The sequence below is a fragment of the Macaca nemestrina genome, chromosome 5 (assembly GCF_043159975.1).
Source record: "Macaca nemestrina isolate mMacNem1 chromosome 5, mMacNem.hap1, whole genome shotgun sequence".
NCBI lineage: Eukaryota > Metazoa > Chordata > Mammalia > Primates > Cercopithecidae > Macaca > Macaca nemestrina.
In genome coordinates, this window is record NC_092129.1 from 110,483,777 (window position 1) to 110,505,167 (window position 21,391).

At 36.9% G+C, this 21,391-nt stretch overlaps 1 protein-coding gene across 13 annotated transcripts in view; it reads right to left on the reverse strand.

Moving 5' to 3' along the window:
- Positions 1 to 728: 728 nt before the first annotated feature.
- LOC105479432 (SUMO specific peptidase 6) overlaps positions 729 to 21,391 on the reverse strand; it is a 122,050-nt gene continuing 101,387 nt past the window's right edge. For 7 of the 13 annotated variants that reach the window (XM_071096839.1, XM_071096832.1, XM_071096840.1 and 4 more), the window contains 6 exons: positions 18,336 to 18,763; positions 12,268 to 12,371; positions 10,455 to 10,543; positions 8,274 to 8,342; positions 8,031 to 8,181; positions 729 to 6,477 (listed from right to left, as the gene is read on the reverse strand). In XM_071096839.1, the coding sequence (XP_070952940.1) occupies positions 6,268 to 6,477; positions 8,031 to 8,181; positions 8,274 to 8,342; positions 10,455 to 10,543; positions 12,268 to 12,371; positions 18,336 to 18,763 (1,051 nt within the window). In that variant the 3' untranslated portion in view covers positions 729 to 6,267. The remainder of the gene's footprint in view (positions 6,478 to 8,030; positions 8,182 to 8,273; positions 8,343 to 10,454; positions 10,544 to 12,267; positions 12,372 to 18,335; positions 18,764 to 21,391) is intronic. The other 6 variants (XM_071096831.1, XM_071096830.1, XM_071096829.1 and 3 more) reach the window with 1 other exon arrangement.

A 21,391-nucleotide genomic window follows, 5' to 3' on the forward strand; every position in this document is an offset into this window, starting at 1 on the left:
TCAGAGCCTTTGTACAGCCTACAAACACTATCCTCTCTTCCCCTTCCAGAACTTCCAGACTTCCAGTTCAAATGTTACACCTTCAGGGAAGACTTCCTTAACCTCCCCAGATTAAGCTATCTTATCTTAATATACTCCATGAACTTCTTATCTTAATATACTCTATACTTACTTGAAATGATTAATTTGTGTGGCTGATTAACATGTCTTTTCCATGACACTATAAGAAAGCTCCAGGAAGGAAGATGGTAACTGTTTGGCTGCTCTGTCACCAGCACCCAGTACAAAGTAGACGCTCAAAACATTTATTCAAAAAATAAGAACTAATTTATTTTCACCTAACTTGTTTTTGATCAAATCTTCTGTTACCATGTATAAAGCTAATTATGATTATGTAATAATATATTCTCTAACAGGTTTGAACAACTATTTTTCAGTTAAGGGGTTAAAAACACTGGAAATTAATAACAATAATTTCTAACTTACAGAATAGTTAAACGTTTTTTACGGAGACAATTTTTTTAAAGACACGAAGGTCTTGCTTTGTGGCTCAGGCTGGATTTGAACTCCTGGGCTCAAGTGATCCTCCCACCTCAGCCTCCCAAGTAGCTGGGTTTACAGATATGCGTCACCATGCTGAGCTCCAAGAGTACTTTCTTGCATATATATATATATATTTTTTTTTTTTTTTTTGAGACGGAAGTCTCGCTCTGTCGCCCAGGCTGGAATGCAGTGGCGTGATCTCTGCTCACTGCAAGCTCCACCTCCCAGGTTCATGCCATTCTCCTGCTTCAGCCTCCCCAATAGCTGAGACCACAGGCGACCGACACCACGCCTGGCTAATTTTTTGTATTTTTTAGTAGAGATGGGGTTTCACCGTGTTAGCTAGGATGGTCTCGATCTGCTGACCTCGTGATCCGCCTGCCTCAGCCTCCCAAAGTGCTGGGATTACAGGCGTGAGCCACTGCAACCAACTGGCGCACAGATTTCTTTAGAAGAAAAAAAAATGCTTCTAGGTATAAACTTTGTCTATTGCAGTTTAATTCTAAAATAAAAGATAATTGAGTGGAAGTTGAGGGTTTAATCTAGCAGTTAAGTGGTTCAGATATAAACAGAAGGAAAAGTCTCAAGATAACGTTTCGATCCACTTTCATATTTTTACACAATTGCTACTTGGATATGAGGAATTTAGGGGATTTGCTAACCTTTCAAAAGATTAGTATCACTAAATTTGCTTTTTTCTAGAAGAATCCACTTGTATAAAAATATTTGTAATTTTTTCACAATGGTTATTTTCATCATGATTAAAGAAAAATTCTCCTTATTAAACTTCATTTCCCTAAGACACTGGTCACATATTTTCAAGTTTCTGAATCATATATATACCCAACTATTAATAAAATGTAAAAAAAACAAACCTCAAATCAATTTTAAAAGCATCTTCTATCGAAGGTCAGTTCACAAAAACCCCCAATAGTTGAAACTATGTCTTCTGACGGGTAGCATTTATAAGGAAGTTTAGAAAGCCAGTCCAGGAGAGAAAGAGGATATGGTCAAATTCTACAGTAATGCTGTGTTCTGCACATTAGCCTATTAGAGACTCCAAGAAGTCCCATGAGGAGACCTGCTTAAACTGTTTTCTAAATTTAAATGACCACATAATCTATTATCTATGAAAACAAAGTTATCAAACACACTTTGAAAATTCATGGTCTATCTGCATTCTACCGATTAACTGGTCCAGAATCCCGTTAAAAATATTAAACAGGCTGGGCACAGTGGCTCACGCCTGTAGTCCCAGCACTTTCGGAGGCTGAGGCAGTTGGATCACTTGAACCCAGGAGTTCGGGACCAGCCTGAGCAACATGATGAAACCCGGTCTCTACAAAACAAAACAAAACAAAACACACACACACACACACACACACACACACAAAACATTAGCCAGGTGTGGTGCCAGCTACTCAGGAGGCTAAGGCAAGACAATTGCTTGAGCCCAGGAGTTTGAGGCTGCAGTGAGCCAAGATCGTGCCACTGCGCTTCAGCCTGGGTGACACAGCAGGATCTGGTCTTAAAAAACAAACAAACTATATATGTATATATATGAGACAAACTTGCTGTTAGTGGTCCCATGATCCCATGATATGATCCTGGTGACCCCTGCTTTAGGAGTTCATAAACCAGTCTTTTGATAATTCATCTTAGAGTCTTATCAAGAACTACTTTATAATTTGCAGAATCTACTTTTTCCCTTTGAAAATCAGGACATTTGCTAGTCTCTAACCTACGAGTAGTTTAATATAGGTTGAGCATCTCAAACCTGAACATCTGAAACATTTTGAGCACTGATATGACACAAAAGAAATGCTCCTTGGAGCATTTCAGATTTCAGATTTGGAATGCTCAACAGTATGAATACAAGCACTCTAAAATACAAAAAAATCTGAAACACCTCTGGTCTGAAGCATTTCAGGTAAGACATACTCCGCCTGTACTTTAATTCCTCAAGGCTTAGTAATAGCACGACCTCATCAATCAGGTTCTCAATGGGAATTTGGGGGAAGCACTTAAAAGCGTTATCTTTAAGCACTGGTGAGAAGAAAACGCAGACAAGCCTCACTACCTTTGGGACCAGCAACAAGAAAGCCACCAGAGACAAATACTGATCCTTTCAAATCAGTGGCTTGCCACAAGGAGGTGTGCACCAGAAATAACTGGGAAATTCTTACAGTTTATAAAGCTCCTTGGATGATTTTAATACATGTTTAGATAAAAATCCTAGTTTTGTGGCATGCACCTGTAGTCCCAGCTACTTAGGAAGCTGAAGTGGGAGAATCGCTTGAGCCAGGGAGGTGGAAGTTGCAGTGAACCAAGATCGTGCCACTGTACTCTAGCCTGGGTGATAGAGTGAGACCCTGTCTCAAAAAAGAAAAAAAAACAAACCTATTTTTGGGTACCATCCTTCTCACTGTAATCATGTCCACTAAGGACAATTTAACCGTAATCATTTGTAATAAAGACCTCTATGCTTTTAACTTTTATGAGTATTTTAGGCCATGAGTCGATGGTATTTTTCTCTAAGTACACTGTACTCTGGTTTCCTTAATAGTATTTTAGGAAACTCTAGCATTATTCTTTGATCTGGCTTCTAAGAATTAAGATGGTAGGGCTGGGCTACTTTCCCCCATAATTCACATTGCTTTCACTTAACCAATTCTCCCTCTACAGGTAGTAAGTTTTGGAATAGCAGTTTTCATAACCCTTTTTCTTCTTCCTGAGTAGGAAATGACAAATGTACCAGAAATCCCTGTTGGAGTATTTTAGCACATTTCTTAGTAGATAGAGTCTGGTTTTGCCTCTCTGTACTTGGTGGTCTTCAACTATTTACTTACATCCACTTGACTAAACAGCCTGTAGTTCACCTTAACAATAATCTCCCTCTTCTTTTGTCCTTACAGTGATCTAAAGAGCAGCCTTGTTATCTGTATCTCTTCTAGACAAACAGCACTACACTGAGTCATGAGTTGTTTCTTCTGACCAAGTTATTCCCTTCCATTGTTATATTCCAGTCGCTTTGCTCCACCAAACTCTTGGTCATATTATATATTAAAATATGTTCTTTATTATTCCTGTTCAGTGAATTGTCTGAGATTTTAAGTACAATTATTGATTTTGGGGGAATTAAAACTTATTCTTTTTACATTGTCTTACAGTTTTCAGAGATCTTTTTTTTTTTTAAAATAAAAATTATTGAATTCATTTTGGTAGCTTAAAACAAGATGTAATTTAGAGAATCATTTATGCTTTCAAATAAAACCTCCTACATTTAATTGACTAAAAGTTTAAGCACAAGTTACTACACAAAGAAAAGCTGTTTTAGGGTTATGTGAACTTGAAATAACACCATTAAGTTTTCAGCTGTCTGAAAGTAGTACAGCAACATTAAAGGGAAGAGACTAAACACCACCTCTGCTCCTAAACTAACAAGAGCTGAGACACATACAAATTTTATGGCAAGTAATCTAAAACTCTTCTAAAAATGATTAACTGTTATTCTATCCAACAAGAAAACCAATACAACAGATCTATCTAATTAGTTAAGACACCAGATACTCGTCATGCAGTTTCAGTGTCAAGTAACAAACCTCTATAAGTTGTTTCACAACTTCTAAGTACTCATAACATAACACATTTTAAAAGGCTGATCCCACTTTAAACTACATAGAGTACACAATTATCAAGTGAATGTGCATATACACCAAAGATTCTCAAGTCTAATTTTGAAGCTCAATCTGGCAGCCTCCAAAGATTTCAATATATTGCAATGTCACTAGCATAACTTCCAAAAATAAAATTTCACATGGGGTGGGAAAAATACCATCAAATAGCTGAGTATTCTACCTCTAGAAAGCTGACATACATTAATCTATATTTTTCATGTTAAAATGTGATTGACTTGAGTTGGTACAAGGGATACATTATATTTTTATCTTATCAAACATTATCTAAGGGTGCAAAATGTAACCATTACAAATTAACACAAAAGTAGGCATTTTAGAAGTTTTTCAGTATCTTCAGATTCTGACAAAATATAGTGCATTAAAAAAATTATGTGTGCCAATTTTGCTTATTGCTATTACGTTTTTTTTTAAAAAAACTTCAATTTTTTATCCCAGTTTTATTAGAAATTGAAAAGCATTTTGCCATGTTCAGAAAATAACAAAATTAAACTTGTTTTTCCTATCTGAGCTAATTAAGATATCTGAGCTAATAGCTCTAAGTTACTACTATAAAGAGATAATCAGAAATATAGTTCAAAGTAACAAACTACAATTGATAATCACTAATGGTGACCTTTCTTTCATTTTAATATTTCTCTTATTGAGACTCTATTGTGTCTCAATAGATATTTTTTGGTTGTTAACATTCCCATTCACCCTGAAGACACCCATGGGACTTTATTAAATTCAAGAAAATACCCTAAGATATTGATTGCAATGTCAGAGGTGGCCAAATTAAAAATAAAGTAATTGCTGATGATTAGGCCTTCTTTTTATTCTCAACTATTTTTGATATGTGTATTTAAAAACTCAATATTTAACAAAAAATGACTATGTTTCAAGTTTCAAAGTTCATTTGAAAGAAGTATATATCATTTCATTTGAAAAATAAGGAAGTTTCTGCAGATATATGTAAGATCCCTATATGTGCTATAAATCTGTCATGGAAACCATCAAATTTTAGTACTTTTAAAGGGGAATTCAAAGATTTTTCCTGTATTATGCAATTGAATACAGTAATTTTACATGTAAAAAAAAATTTACACTGAAAAACTCAAGCAAAAAGTCTGATACTTTATCAAAATAATAACAAAATGAGCAATGAAAAAATAGCAAAAGTTTACCAAAAAATAGTAAATTCCTATTTAAATTCCTGTGTTTACACAGATTAAAAATGCTTATCAATTAACTGTATGACACAGATTGTAGCATACTTCAAGCTGTAATATAAACACGGGATATTTGAAATTCAAGCTGCACTTACCAAAATAGTTTTAACCTGAGTCTTTGATGTCTTCAAAAATGCATTTGATGATAATATATGCAAGAATAGTTATTTTGTAGTAGAAGGTTACTTTTTTTGAATTGCTCTTAATACTCTTTCCTCTTAAATATTTGTGTAAAATTACAAATATTTATTACATTTCTTGGGTTCACTGAACACAAGGCAGTGTCTGAATTGAAAAGCTGTTACTTTGTTCCTGTTATACAAGCATATAAAGATGCTTAGTTCAAAATATCTTAGATTTAATATTATTTTCACATTTTGACTTATTTTAGAACAAATATAAAGGGTCAAAATATTACCATAGATATCTGAATATTCCCATGAAATATGTCACACCCAATGAGGAATTAAAGAAGTTCACTAAAGAATATCAAATTAATCATTTCCTCCTATAAATATTTTCTTTTTATTTGTGTTTAGAAGTTGCAATTTTAGGTACTATTAACAGAAAATACATAACAAAAGCTTCCTAACAAGTGAAAAAAATAATTATAAATGTTGGAAAAATTGGCCTCATTAACATATTTACAGACTTTTACTTAATACATACGCCTTTGGAAATTAATTATGTGACATTTATACAAGCATCAAAATTTCCAAATCACTGAGTAGTGAGCACTTCAGTTCTTTACTGTCTACACCCAAATTTGAAAGTCATTTTTAGTTTTTGAAGGTAGAACTGACAAGTAACAGAAATGGTCAATCTGAGATACTATTGACATATTGTTCTATTCCTTCGCCTAAAGGTGCTTCTGTTGAGTAAGTGTCCTTATGCTTTTTTTTCTCTTTGCTCTGATCTTCCTGTAGCTTCAGAATTATGTTTCGGATTTCTTCTCTTTTTGTTCTCATTCTTGGTGGAGGAAACCAGTTTGCCAAATTCATAGGTAGTTCAAAATTGAGAATTGGATTCTGAAAATAAAACAATTAAATGCATATTAGAAAATTGTAATAAATAACCTTTCATTTCAATCACAGAAACATTCCAAAGTTAAAAATAAGAAAATCCAGCAACTCATTCAATATGTATTTGTGTATTATCTATCACAGGTCAAGTACTGTGCTAGGTACTGGAGATACAAGACACAGTTTCTGTCACAGATCTTACAGTCTAGATCAGGGTGTGCCAGTGGACCAAATTCTGCCCACTGCCTGTTTCTGTAATAAAGTTTTATTGGAATACAGTCACACTAACTCATTTACATATGGTCTACAGATGCTTTCACTGGACAACAGAACTAAGAGGCAATAGAGACCGTACAGTTGCAAAGTCTAACGTATTTACTACTTTATTAACGAGTTTGCTAGCTCCAGTTTAGAAAGACAGGTAATTCAACAATTAAAGCAAGAAATATGGCAAGTATTATGACAGAAGCATAGAGTACTGTGAAAATACATATCTGGGGGTTTTATGCAATTCCAAGAGGAAGTGATATTTAGGCTAAGACCTGAAGAAAGAATATATGTTAGACAGCCAAGGTATGATAGAGGCAACAAAAGAATATTCCAGGTTAGGAAATATGAATCAAGGCCCAGAGGCAAAAAAGAACACCAAACAATGGCATTCAGGTGGCTGGCTGTTATATTAAATGCTAGAGTGAAAATGGTGGGAAAATGAGGCTAGAAGCTTAAATTAGGGGTCATATCACATAGGTGTTTATCAATCATGTGAAAGATTTTGCTCTGTAAATCAACAGCCACAGGAAGCCACTATAAGATTTAAAGTAGGAAAAGAACAGGATTAGATTTATGTTTTTGTAAAACAACCATGAAACACAGAAGGCAGGAGGCACAGGAATCTGTTAGAGATTGGTATAGCAGTTCAGAATAGTGACACTTGAGGATAAAGAAGTAAACCTATCTGACATTAAGTGACAATTCACAGAAACTAGTGGTCAGCCACTTTATGATGGATGAAGATAGGAGTCAAGATCACTATAAAGAATATCCAAGAGAGGTATGTGTGGTACTGTACCTCTGAAGTCAAAGCCAAGAGAGTGAGGAAGAAATGGTTGACACTGTCGAAGGGTGCTGGAAAGTCAAAAACAATTTTAACATAAGGGTAAGGATGAAGCCAGATTTTAGAGATTACAAAGGTGGAATCTGTAGAATTAGAGTGTGAATATAAACACTTCTTAAGAAATATATCTATGAAGAGGAGAAAAGAGGCTAAAAGAGGCAGTGTGAATCATGGGAGAGATTTCTTAAGGTGGAAAGAGCTAGTAGAGAGGGCAGGTTGATTGTTCAGTGATAGAATGAGCTCAACAAGCCTTGGATTTGATGAACTGTAAATATACTATTTTTATCCCTTGAAGGTTCTGCCATTTAGAAGTTTTTGCTCCATGGAACAATTTTTGAAACAATAATTTTGAAACTCTGAAATATTTGCTTATTGTGTTTTTTACTAAGGTAAAGTAAAATGCACTATTTTTTTATTATATCAGATCCAACAAATTGAAACCCACCTCAAAAAAGCTCTCTACATACTGCAATACATATACACCACAGTCACTGAAGTTGTTCTGCTGTGGTACTTTTGGATTAGAGCCCTTCATAACATCTTTGGAAAAACTTCTTTTGCTTCCTTTTTTAACTTCCCATTCCACTTCTAAATACCTGCAATAATTCATATATATTAAGAATACACATATATAAAAATATACATAGTTCTTCACCCCATCAGAATACAAAATAAAGTGTGAACTTACTCTCTTAAAATTTTGACAACATTTGACCGAGAAGGGCCTCGGAGTGAGTCCATAAGTAAGATACAAGGTCTGCAGGGTAAAAATAACCAAAAGTCGAATACTTCATAATATTACAAGGGCATACAGGGATTAAAAGTGGCATATTATAAACAATCAAATTTGAAACATCCAAAATTCCCTTTGTATGACTCAGTACTAGTGACGGGAAAAAAAAATGAACCTTATAGACACATTTGAACTTTATAATCTAATAATACTTAAATATCTATGGATATATTAAATATTGAATTATAGAATATTAACCGTATCTTAGCTATATTTTATACTAAAATTCTGTAGTTGGTTTCTAAAAGTACTTCAAAATTAGGAAAAAGTCAAAACAATTCTGAAAATTTGAACATCCCCATATTCCAAATCAACAAAAGAAGGGCCATGAAAAAGTAGAAAGAAAATAATCCCCCCGACCCCAGGGTCTTACTCTTGTCACCATGTGAAGTGGCGTAATAACGGCTCACTGCAGCCTCAATGTCCTGAGTGCAGGTAATCCTCCCACCTCAGCCCCCTGAGGAGTTGGAACTGCAGGCATGTGTGTCCACGCTCAGCTAATTTTTGTATGTTTTTTGTAGAGACAGGGTTTTTCCATGTTGCCCAGGCTGGTACAGAACTCCTGGGCTCAAGCTATCTGCCCGCCTCAGCCTTCCAAAGTGCTGGGATTATAGGCATGTACTACTGCGCCCAGCCAAAAACCTCATTTTTAACTAAAATTTATTATAGATAAAACAGGTAATCATCATATAAAACAATTAGTTTAGAATGTGTGGTTTTTTTTTCAAGATTTAACTTCAGAACACACTGTATAACACTCTGTATAACTCTGTATATAAATGTTGATGGCTGATGATTCAACTTTCAATATTTTAATTCTATAAAGTTACGTTGTAAACTCAAGTAAGGAAGTCTAATGTAGAGCCCAAAGCCCTCAGATGTTAAAAAAATCGAGGTTATTTTTTAGCCACCACACTTGGTTCTTTTTTTTTTTTTTTTTTATTAACTTTTTCCAGAGATGGGGTCTCACTGTGTTGCCCAAGCTGGTCTTGAACTCCTGGCTTCACGCAATCCTCCTGCTTTGGCCTTCAAAAGTGCTAGGATTATAAGTGTGACCCACTGTGTCTGGAATTGATCTAGGTTCTTCCTGCCAAAATTTTATAAAGTTTGGAGCAGATTCTTTAACTACCCTAGGTCTCTATTTTTCTGTAAAATGATGCTTCATTTTCAAAGTCTCTTAATAGTTTCTGTCAACATTTTCTATAAAAAAAAGTCAAAGGAGATTAAACCTAGAAATAGGTAATACTTCATCTAAGAAGTTCAACATCGCTGGAGAGACCTCAGAATAAACATGTACTTCTGAAAACCAAAACTGACTCACTCTTACTTGGAGCTCTCAGTTGGAACATGTCTCTTACATCTGCCTTAGGTTACTCCACAGCCTTCATAAAGCAGCTAAGGAATCAGTGTAAACTCCAACCCCATGTTACTATTTTGATATATAGTAATTTCTGCTCCAAAACACTGTTAAGTAAAAAGGAACAGTGGTTCACTATCAAAACTTGTGGCCAGGCGCGATGGGTCATGCCTGTAATCTCGGCACTTTGGGAGTCTGAGGCAGGCAGATCGCTTGAGGCCAGGAGTTTGAGACCAGTCTTGCCAACATGGCAAAACCCCATCTCTACTAAAAATACAAAACTTAGCCAGGCATGGTGGTGCGCACCTGTAGTCCCAGCTATTCCTGAGGCTGAGTATGAGAATCGCTTGAACCTGGGAGGCGGAGGTTGTGGTGAGCTGGGATCGTGCCACTGCACTCCAGCCTGGGTGACAGAGCAAGACTCTGTCTCAACAAATATATACAAAAAAAAAAGTAAACAAAACAAAACATTTGTGCGTGCACACGTGCATGCAGAGGCTGGGGAAACTGGCAAATGGAGGACTGAAATGATTATCCATTCTTCCCGTTTTAATCCCTGGATAGCATGCCTCAAGTTTCCTCACTGACTCTGACAGCATTTATGAGTTTTGCTTAAGTATTTGTTTAAAAAAAAAAAAAAACTGTCCTGTTATGTTTTATTTTATGAGCATACTGAAATAAAAATTATGTAGTTTGCAAGATACACAGTTAATGCTTACTGTTTACAGATAGTAGGCTTTAAATGCCACTGTCCTATTTCTGAATTGCAGCTGTCATCAGCAAGGAATCCATCATCACTGCTATCATCCTATAAGAGACAGCCTACTGTTAATATTGAAAATATATAATCTAAATAACTAATAACCTAACAAAATAGCACATTGGAGACAAAATATCTGTAATGAATGTCAAAAATTTTTCTCTATTTAGGTGATTAGACAATAGAGATATATGTTACTTAGTTCCAATTATCTAATGCTACAACATTGATATTTTAAGGAAAAGAAACTACCAAAGGTTTATAACAAATTGTTACATCTATTTACTCAATCTAGAATAAATCTTTAAGATTGAATATATTATGACCGATTCTTATCTCACCAAATATCACTGCTCTGATTTTAGTTTATTTTTACAAAAATTTAGTTTGTTGGCTAAGACAGCTATTTCACAATAGGATATAAATAACATGTTATTTTACATGAACAATGTTTTCACACCAGAAATATTTAAAGGGTTTTTGGAAACACTGTTTTCCTTGAGAAACCCACATAACCATCTCACTTGAGAGAAGCTAACTTAAGGATACTGTGTCCTTATTCTGCAGATTCTCTTGAATGTAAAATAAACAAGGCTTTTTTGGTCATTGTTGTTCTTTGAGAAAGCTTCTGGCAACTTTATGAATGGAATAATCAATAGTAGGAATAACAGTAATAATAAAACACAGTTACATTAGCTTGTTCACATCACAGGTAACTGTTATAATCAAAAGTACCTAAGTGCTCATTATAAATCATGAATGTAATTCCTATATATGTTGGATTGAAAAGCTGTATTTAGCTGCCACACATTGTAAACCAAGAGATATCATAACATGCCTTTTGTTCACAGGAAGATAAAGCAAAAGGAAAGATGGTACAGTATAAAGCCATCTTCACTACTATACAACTCAGTATGTCCTAACAACTAACGAAAGATCAGAGAATTAACAAAATGGTATGCTGTAGATTATAAACTTTTCTCAATATAAAATCCTCTTTAACAGAAGCTAAAAAGTATTTTCACAGATACACTTTATTCTTGCTGTTAATACTGTTTATTAACAGTATTTAATAAGAGACTCTAAGGAAATGTCAAATGAGACTCTAAGGAAAAGTCAGAATTCATCTATATTAACTATAAATATTATCTGCTTCTGCCATGACATATATAAATTGAATCAGGCAGGAGAAAAAAAATCACTGGAAAAATGGGAAAACAATATAATTTTTTGGTACTCATGTACCACATAACTGAAGATTTAAACATTTGCTTCTTGAATGTCAAGTCAGGTTAAAAGTTAAGTATGACTCATAAATGCTTTGAAAGAGGAAAGTGGGTAGTGGTGGTGGTAGCTGAGTTAGGGTGGGATAATTAATATATTAAAGTTCAGTCCACACCACAGTAGCAGCAACAACAGCATGAATACATTTATCCTGGCAACTTCTGACTTGAAAGCTGAATTTGTTTTTTAAGATATGATCCAAATCCAGAAGCCATGATAAATTACTAGTTGAAGAAATTGCTTTACAAGACTTTATAAAGTACAAGTTTTTTCTTTTTCTTTTTCTTTTCTTTTCTTTTTTTTTTTTTTTTAAAAGAGATGGAGGTTCCTTATGTTGCCCAGGCTGAACTCAAACTCCTAGGCTCAAGAGATCTTTCTGCCTTAGCCTCCCAAGTCACTGGGACTACAGGTATGCACCGCCATGTTCAGCAAGAAAAACGTTTAATCAGATAGAACATTAGAACTTTTTGCCAAGCATTAAGTTTTACCTGGTTATCCTGATCTTCTGAGAAGTCAATGAGTTCATCTTCAAGCATTTTACCACCTTCAGGTGATTCATCGCTATAGTTTAGTCTGATATTGCTTAAGCCATCTGTACCAGTAAGAAACATTACATAATAAAAAAGGCCATGTCTATCACTCATGGTACATGAGGCTGAAATTAATGCTAGTAGTTAATTAAGGATATAGTAGTCAAGGACACAAAATCTGCCTTAGTCTGTAATATCACAAACATAAAGTGAGTTATTTTAAAAACCTGGATTGACATGTCAATTACAGTTGTTTCCACTACTCAGATGCTAAAATTCATTAAAATTTAAAAACTAAGTATCAGCTATATGATTAAGTATATATATACTTAAATACATATATATGTATATGTATAAAGAAGTAAGTACTTTTGTGCTAGGCAAGTCAGGTGTCTTTAGTAATGAAAGCTATGACAGTCTGAAAATAACCTATGTCCAATAACAGAAACAGCAAATCACAGAACATAAAAGAAAATGCAACTGCATAATAATTAAAATTTCGAAAATGTGGAAAATTATACAATTCAGGGCAAAAATGAACATTAATTACAAGTAAGTAATAGGTCTGTTTTTAGACAAATAATAAGGAACTATTTTGCCAAAAGAAGCTAATCACATGTTTCAAAGAAATGTTAAGATTTACTACCACTTCAAAATTTTATTTTACTTATTTATTTATTTTTTATTTTTTTGAGACGGAGTCTTGCTGTTGCCCAGGCTGGAGGGCAGTGGCACAATCTCGGCTCACTGCAACCTCTGCCTTCCGGGTTCAAGTGATTCTCCTGCCTCAGCCTACTGAGTAGCTGGGATTACAGGTGCATACCACCATGCCTGGCATCTTTTTTCTTTTTGAGTCTTGCTCATTGCCCAGGCTGGAGTGCAGTGGCGTAATCTCGGCTCACTGCAAGCTCTGCTTCCCAGGTTCACGCCATTCTCCTGCCTCAGTCTCCCGAGTAGCTGGGACTACAGGCGCCTGCTACCACGCCCAGCTCCTTTTTTGTCTTTTTAGTAGAGACAGGGTTTCACCGTGTTAGCCAGGATGGTCTGGATCTCCTGATCTCGTGATCCACCCGCCTAGGCCTCCCAAAGTGCTGGGATTACAGGCGTGAGCCACTGCGCCTGGCCACATTTTTGTATTTTTAGTAGAGATGGGGTTTTGCCATGTTGACCAGGCTGGTCTTGAACTCCTGTCCTCAAGTGATCCACCGGCCTTGGCCTCCCAAAGTGTTGGGATTACAGGCATGAGCCACCATGCCTGGCCTTATTTTTTTAAGAGACAGGATTTCTCTCACTCTTTTGACCAGGTGGAGTCCAGTGATGCAATCATAACTCACTGTAACCTTAATCTCCCAGGCTCAAGCCATCCTCCTGCTTTGGCCTCCCAGAGTGCTGGGATTACAGGTGCACACCACTATGCCCAGCTGATTTTTATTTATTTATTTTCCTTTCAAAAATTTGAAAAGCATGACTCTTAGGTATTTTAGACAGGATAAAATTAATTTTGGTTTAAGTTACTAAAAAGGTGTTAAAATATTAACATAAACAAGATGGGATGAAAAGGAAGCAAAAAATCTGAAAAGATATATAATCCAGACTGGCTAACACAGTGAAACCCTATCTCTACTAAAAAATACAAAAACTAGCCGGGTATGGTGGCATGCACTTGTAATCCCAGCTACTCGGGAGGCTGAGACAGGAGAATTGCTTGAACCTGGGATACTGAAGGTTGCAGTAAGCCAAGATCACACCACTGTACTCCGATCTCAGTGATAGAGCGAGACTCTGTCTCAAAAAAAGAGAAAAGATATATATCTAACTGTTGTGTTCAGAAGCATACTATTTAAAATAGCCAATAAACCAATAAAGCACCATGGGGCCAGACACAGTGGCCTAGCACCTGTAATCCCAGCTAGCACTTCAGGAGGCTGAGGCAGGAGGATCACTTGAGTTCAGAAGGATCACCTGGGCAACATAGCGAGACCCTGTCTGTACAAACAAAATAAAATAATCATACAGGTGTAGTGGTGTGCACCTGTGGTCCCAGTCACTCAGGAAACTGAAGTGGGAGGATCACTTGAACATGGGAGGTTGAGATTACGGTGAACTGTGATTGCATCGCTGTACTCTTAACTTGTATGAAAGTGAGACTCTGTCTCGAAAAACAACAAAAATCCACCACCACAACAAAAAAACCACTATGGGCTGAGGGCAGTGGCTCACATCTGTAATCCCAACACTCTGGGAGGCTGAGATGGATGGACTGCTTTAACACAGAAGTTTGAGACCAGCCTGGGCAACATAGGGAGCCCCTGTCTCTACAGAAAATAAATTTTGCCGGGCAGGTGACACATGCCTATAGTCCCAGCTACTCGGGGGGTTGAGTTGGGAGGATTGCTTGAGTCCAGGAGGTAGGGGCTTCAGTGAGCTGTGACTGTGCCACTGCATTCCAGCCTGGGCAACAGAGTGAGACCCTGTCTTTAAAAAAAAAAAAAAAAGAAAGAAAGAAAAAAAGAAAAAAAAGAATTACCTCTTCAATTTATCTTTTCCAAAAATCTGTATTTTTAAGTCTGTTTAAAGCTAAAACACCTGTATCTGAATAACATTTGTCCAAAATCTTCAGGCAATTCAGAATTAGTTACAATCGGGTTACTTCTAGCAGCAAATCATTATTATCTATGTAAACTGTGGTCACATAAATATCTATCTACCTTAAACTAAACTACGAATGCCTTTCAAAAACAGGAGAAAAATAGCTTAAATGATGCAGTCAATTCCCTCCATAAACAAATGATCTGGAGTAAACTGAGAGGTGATGACTTGATCAGTGGTCCTCTCAATCAGTGTCAGTTCCTGAGGACTTCTCATATAATGAGACCATGTGAAGATGCTGAGCGTGATTCCAGAGTTTAAGCGTACACATATTTCATGCACCATGGCAAGCCAACTATTTCACAAGGTGTCAAGTGAAAAAACAGCAAGTGAAAGTAGTGATTCCACACATTGTTACTTCCCTAGTTTACTGTAAAAACCTAATTTCCACTTATTTACTACAGCCTGTTATCTGACATAGTCAACACTTGTTGACTATATGTGAAATCATTGTTTTTTGTAAAACATTTGTTTCAGAGGAAGAGATAGCTGATATGGTATACACATACTAAAAACAAAACAAAAATGTACAAAGTATAATTCAAAAATGAGTAAATGGGATAAACAAGTATTAAGAAGGCAAACTACATAAAACAAGTTATTTTTGGCTTTGGTCTCCATTAGGATTTTTGAGGCTATTTACTCAAATTTAACTGGATGTTACTTGACCAGAAAATTAATTTGTAGGTGAGAGCACTAGAAATCTCTGGAGTTGGTGTATATGAAGTCCTAGGCTTTTGTCCCATTGCTTTAAGTCAAGCACCTTAATTCATCTGAATTTACATTAAAGTATGTAAGATTATTGGCCAAAAGGAGACTTAAAAAAAGAGCCATACTAAAATTTAATTCACATACCATATACACCCATTTAAAGTATACAATCTAATATTTTTTAGTATATGCACAGTCATCACAACCAATTTTTAAACCTTTTCATCATCTCAAAAAGAAACCCCATACCACTTAGCTATCACTCTCTTCCTAAATGCCCACCCACCTCACCTGACCACCCCCAAAAGCCCCAAGCAGCCACTAATCTACTCTAGATTTTCCTGCTCAGGAGATTTCTTACAAGAGCTCAACAGGTCGGGTGAGGTGGCATGCACCTCTAATCCCAGCTACTAGGGAGGCCGAGAAGACAATCACTTGAACCTGGGAAGGGGAGGTTGCAGTGAGCCAAGATTGTGCCACTGCACTCCAGCATGGGTGACTAAGAGAGACTCCACCTCAAAAAAAAAAAAAAAAAAAAAAAAAAAAAGGCTTAACAATAGCTTTCTAACTCACTAAAATAATATAAGCTGGTATAAGTGCCAAGAGTATGTTCCATATTCACAATTTTTGATAGGTTCTTTCTGAATTCACATAATTTATTCTATGTCCTATACCAATATTTTTCATCCAAAGAAAATTCATTAGTTCCATGAGCAAGGTGTTAGGAAAAAAAGAAGAAAAATGTATTAGATCTATTCACAGTTTAAGAAGTTTGCAAGGCACACAATATAGCATGTTATGGGTTTTTATGGCGAGGACTATTTTACTTGTAGGTTGGAGAGGAAATTATACAATTGACTTGATATCAAATGTAAGAATTTGAACAGAAACTAGCTTTTTATTTATGTATTTACTTTTGAGATGGAGTCTCGCTGTTGTCCAGCCTGAAGTGCAGTAGCACAATCTCAATTCACTGCAACCTCCGCCCCCGGGTTCAAGTGATTCTCCTGCCTCAGCCTCCTGAGTAGCTGGGATTACAGGCGCGTGCCACCATACCCAGCTAATTTTTGTATCTTCAGTAGAGATGGGGTTTTACCACGTTGGTCAGGCTGGTCTCAAACTCCTGACCTGGTGATCCACCCGCCTTGGCCTCCCAAAGTGCTGGATTTAACCACACCTGGCCACAACTAGATTTAACAGGTTCTACAACTACGGAACTGACTCAAGGACAAAAATCAATATATTAGAGCTGAAGAGAGATTTAAACAAGCAGAGATTGGACCAGTGCTCCTCTTCCCACTGAAAACAGTGAAGGAGAGTGAGGAATGAAGAACCAAACTTTAATTGGAATGTCCACAATTATTTTGAGGAGAAAACTTTAATTTCTGCCTTGGTCCATTTGATCTCAATTTACACATTGGTAAATTTGTCTTTTTTTTTTTTTTTTTTTGAGACAGAGTCTCGCTCTGTCGCCCAGGCTGGAGTGCAGTGGCCGGATCTCAGCTCACTGCAAGCTCCGCCTCCCGGGTTCACGCCATTCTCCTGCCTCAGCCTCCCGAGTAGCTGGGACTACAGGCGCCCACCACCTCGCCCGGCTAGTTTTTTGTATTTTTTTAGTAGAGACGGGGTTTCACCGTGTTAGCCAGGATGGTCTCGATCTCCCGACCTCGTGATCCGCCCGTCTCGGCCTCCCAAAGTGCTGGGATTACAGGCTTGAGCCACCGCGCCCGGCGGTAAATTTGTCTTATACATCTAAGACTGCACAATTACTGTTAATGCTGAATACTGTAAATTTCCTATGAAATTTAATCCAAGTTCCAATAAATGGAAAATATAAACTTTGTTCTACAATTTCAAAATTGCACTCTAGGGGTGACAGAAGAAACAGAATACAAAAAGGGCACAAGGGGATTTTTTTTTGGAGTGATGAAAAGTTCTCAATTTTTTTGTTTTTTTATTTTGAGATGGGGTTTCCCTCTGTCACCTGGGCTGGAGTGCAATGGCGCGATCTCCACTCACTGCAACTTCAGCCCCCTGAGCTCAAGCGACCCTCCCTCCTCAACCTCTCAAGTAGCTGGGACCACAGATGTGCACCACCATGTCTGGCTAAGTTTTTGTATTTTTGGTAGAGACAGGGCTTCACCATGTTGCCCAGGCTAGTTTCAAACTTCTGAGCTCAAGTAATCTGCCAATCTTGGCGCCTCAAAGGGCTGGGATTACAGGTGTGAGCCACTGTGCCCTGGTCAGGTTCTCAATTTTGACTGCAGTAGTGATTACATGACGCTATATATACATTTATCAAAGTTCATTAAGCTACACTCATAAAATGAGTGAATGTTATTATAATTACACTTCAGTATAAATTAAAAGTAAGTTGTGTTACTATATTGTTATAAGTAAATTCTTTAAAAATTTTCTATTTATTTTTTTTGGAGATGGGGTCTCGCTATGTTGCCCAGGCTGGTCTCAAACTCCTGGCTTCAAGTGATCCTCCCACCTTGGCCTCCCAAAGTGCTGGGATTATAAGTGTGAGCCACCACACCCAGCCATTAACCTGATTTTTTTTTTTTTAAACCTGTTTAAAAAAAACCTGTCTTAATCCTGTTTATTAAAAAATCCAGATTATTCTGAATTTTTTCATTCTTTCAAAGCATTTAGATACGTACCTGTATGATGCGTGGAACTGAAACCTTCATTCTGTAGGCCATTCTCACTTTTAGTCCTATCAGCAACTTTCTGGGATGTAGATTCTCCTTTACTCAATTCTTCATTTTCACTCGCAGTATGATTTATTTTTTTCACACTATATTTTACACTGCATATGTTTCTCTTGTAACGAGGGTCACTTTCTTCCTGCCCAGGATTGGAATCAGTTACAGCTATGCAATGTTTTTTGTTTAGCATCTTCTTAATTACAGGCTTGGCAGAAGAGTTTTGTGAACAACTGTCCATTTCACTGGCTGAAGAAGAAATACAACTGTCCTCTACAGTTGAACATTTCTGTATGACAGCATTTTCATGGTAATGAGGATTAGGTTCATACTTTGGTTTTTCCAAACCGGGGAAACAAACAACAGCCAAAAACCAGTGTGCACTGTAAAAAACAAATGAAATAACTAAATATGTTATTAGAAAAGTTTATTATATTTGGCAATACATATCAATTAAAATGTTTTTTTTTTAAAGTTCTTGCCAATGAATTTATTAAAAATGTCTAATTCTGGCCGTGGGGTAGCTCACGCCTGTAATCCCAGCACTTTGGGAGGCTGAGACAGATGGATCACCTGAGGTCAGGAGTTCGAGACCAGTCTGGCCAACATGGTGAAACCCTGTCTCTACTAAAATGCTACTCAGTAGGCTGAGGCAGGAGAATCACTTGAACCCAGGAGGCAGAGGTTGCAGTATGCTAAGATTGTGCCACTGCACTCCAGCTTGGAGGTGACAGAGCAAGACTCCATCTCAAAAAAAAAAAACCAAAAAAACAAAAAAAAAACCTTATTTTTTTAAAATTCTCAAATTAATCTTGTTTTATGTGATCATTGATTCAGTAACAGAATACAATGTCTATTCAAAAATAACATAGTTTGTATTAAAATTATGAAGCCTGTATTTACTTTTGCAAACAATCCCTGAACCTCTTGTTTTTTGAATGAAAAATTCATTGCTTTTTCTGGCAAGTATGTCATTTTGCAACTTATCATTCCCCTTTGCCTTCTCTTTATGTAAAAAGATGGAAAAAGATTAAACTATCGGTCAGGGGCGGTGGCTCACGCCTGTAATCCTAGCACTTTGGGAGGCCGAGGAGGACGGATTGCCTGAATTCAGGAGTGAATTCAGGAGTTTGAGAACAGCCTGGGCAACACGGTGAAACCGCGTCTCTACTAAAATACAAAAAATTAGCTGGGCGTGGCAGTGTGCACCTGTAGTCCCAGCTACTCGGGAGGCTGAGGCAGGAGAACTGCTTGAACCCGGAAGGCGGAGGTTGCAGTGAGCCAAGATTGTGCCACTGCATTCCACCTTGGGCGACAGAGTGAGACTCCATCTCAAAAAAAAAAAAAAAAAAAAAAAAAAGATTAAACTGTCTTCAGCAGTCTAATTAGGTTATATGATTTTCAACATTTTCTAAGAATTGCATATATAGTTTTGTTCTTTTTACTGTTACTGTGTGTTATTAAGATAGGAAAGGCTTAATATCAAAATACGTATATAAGTAATGTTTTATCTTATGCTATATTGAAATTTAATACATTAAAAATAAATAACATATCTAATTTAGTCCTTGTACAAAAATTTAAGTATTAGTAGACAGTTCCAGCTATCAAGCAGTGCTTATGATACAGCTGAATTCAGGTATCAATGTTCCCAACAGTAGAGTACAGGACACAAGCAAGAAGCTGTACAGTACTGGCTAACATTCATTTTTTGCTAGACACAGGGCTCTGTTGGGATACAAGGAATAGGCTATAGATGTCAGGAAGCTTATTGGTCAAGTACAATAATGTTTGTCCTATGATAGGGTTTTCAATAAATATTTGCTGGATGAAAAACAAATTATCTTGCCGTGGATAAAAATTATTCCACATTCTCATTTTTGCAAAAGATTAGAGTACCCAAGGCAGTAATAAGAAACAGCACTATCTATCTCTTCATCGAACAGTATCCAGTAGAAATGGCTGTCATAGGCTGGCTGGCTTCATCTTCAGTATTGCGAAGGCCAGATGGATGAACGCTTGCTTCTCTCCTGTTCTTCGTTATTAATCCTTAGTACCCTATGGATTTAGATCAGGCTAACGCACCAACCTCCTCGTTTCATCATTTCTAACACATAGCTAATTTTATTTATAAAGTCACATCTCAACTTCAGACATGTTGCAATGAGAAAAAAATGTGTTTTAAAAATTGATGCCGGATATGGTGGCTCACACCTGTAATCCCAACACTTTGGGAGGCTGAAGCAGGTGGATCGCTTGAGTTCAGGAGTTGGAGACTGGCCTGGGCAACGTGGCAAAACCCCGTTTCTACCAAAAACACAAAATATTAGCTGGGTGTGATGGCACGTGCCTGTGGTCCAAGCTACTGGGGTTGGGGGCTGAGGTGGGAGGATAGTTTGAGCCTGGGAGGCGGAGGTTGTAGTGAGCCAATATGGTGCCACTGCACTCCAGCGTGGGAGACAGAGTGAGACCCCATCTCAAAATAAATAAAATAAAATTGATGAAATACAGTGTAATACAGTGACTCTCAACCTACTGCTGTAATAAAGCCTATCACAGTTCTTAACATTTCTTAGCTATGCCAATATGGCTAAGCTACAAATTTCCTCACCTAAAAACTAGGAAAAATCCTTTTTGGCCTAAAAGAGAAAGCTGAATCAGACCATTACTTCCAACAATTACTTCCTTTAAGCCAGGGTTTTGCTTTTATGATTCCTTTTAATAATAGCTACATTAACTTTAACAGCAGGAGAGACACTAACACAGACTTTTGGCCAGGCGCAGTGGCTCACGCCTGTAATCCTGGTGCTATGGGAGGCTGAGGTGGGGGAACTGCTTGAGGCCAGAAGTTTGAGACCAGTCTGGCCAACATAGCTAGACCCCATCTCTAAAAAAAATTAAAAAAAAAAAATTAGCTGGGCCTATGGCACACACTGTAGTTCTAGCTACTTGGGAGGCTGAGACAGGAGGATCACTTAAGCCTAAGAGTTTGAAGCTTCAGTGAGCTATGA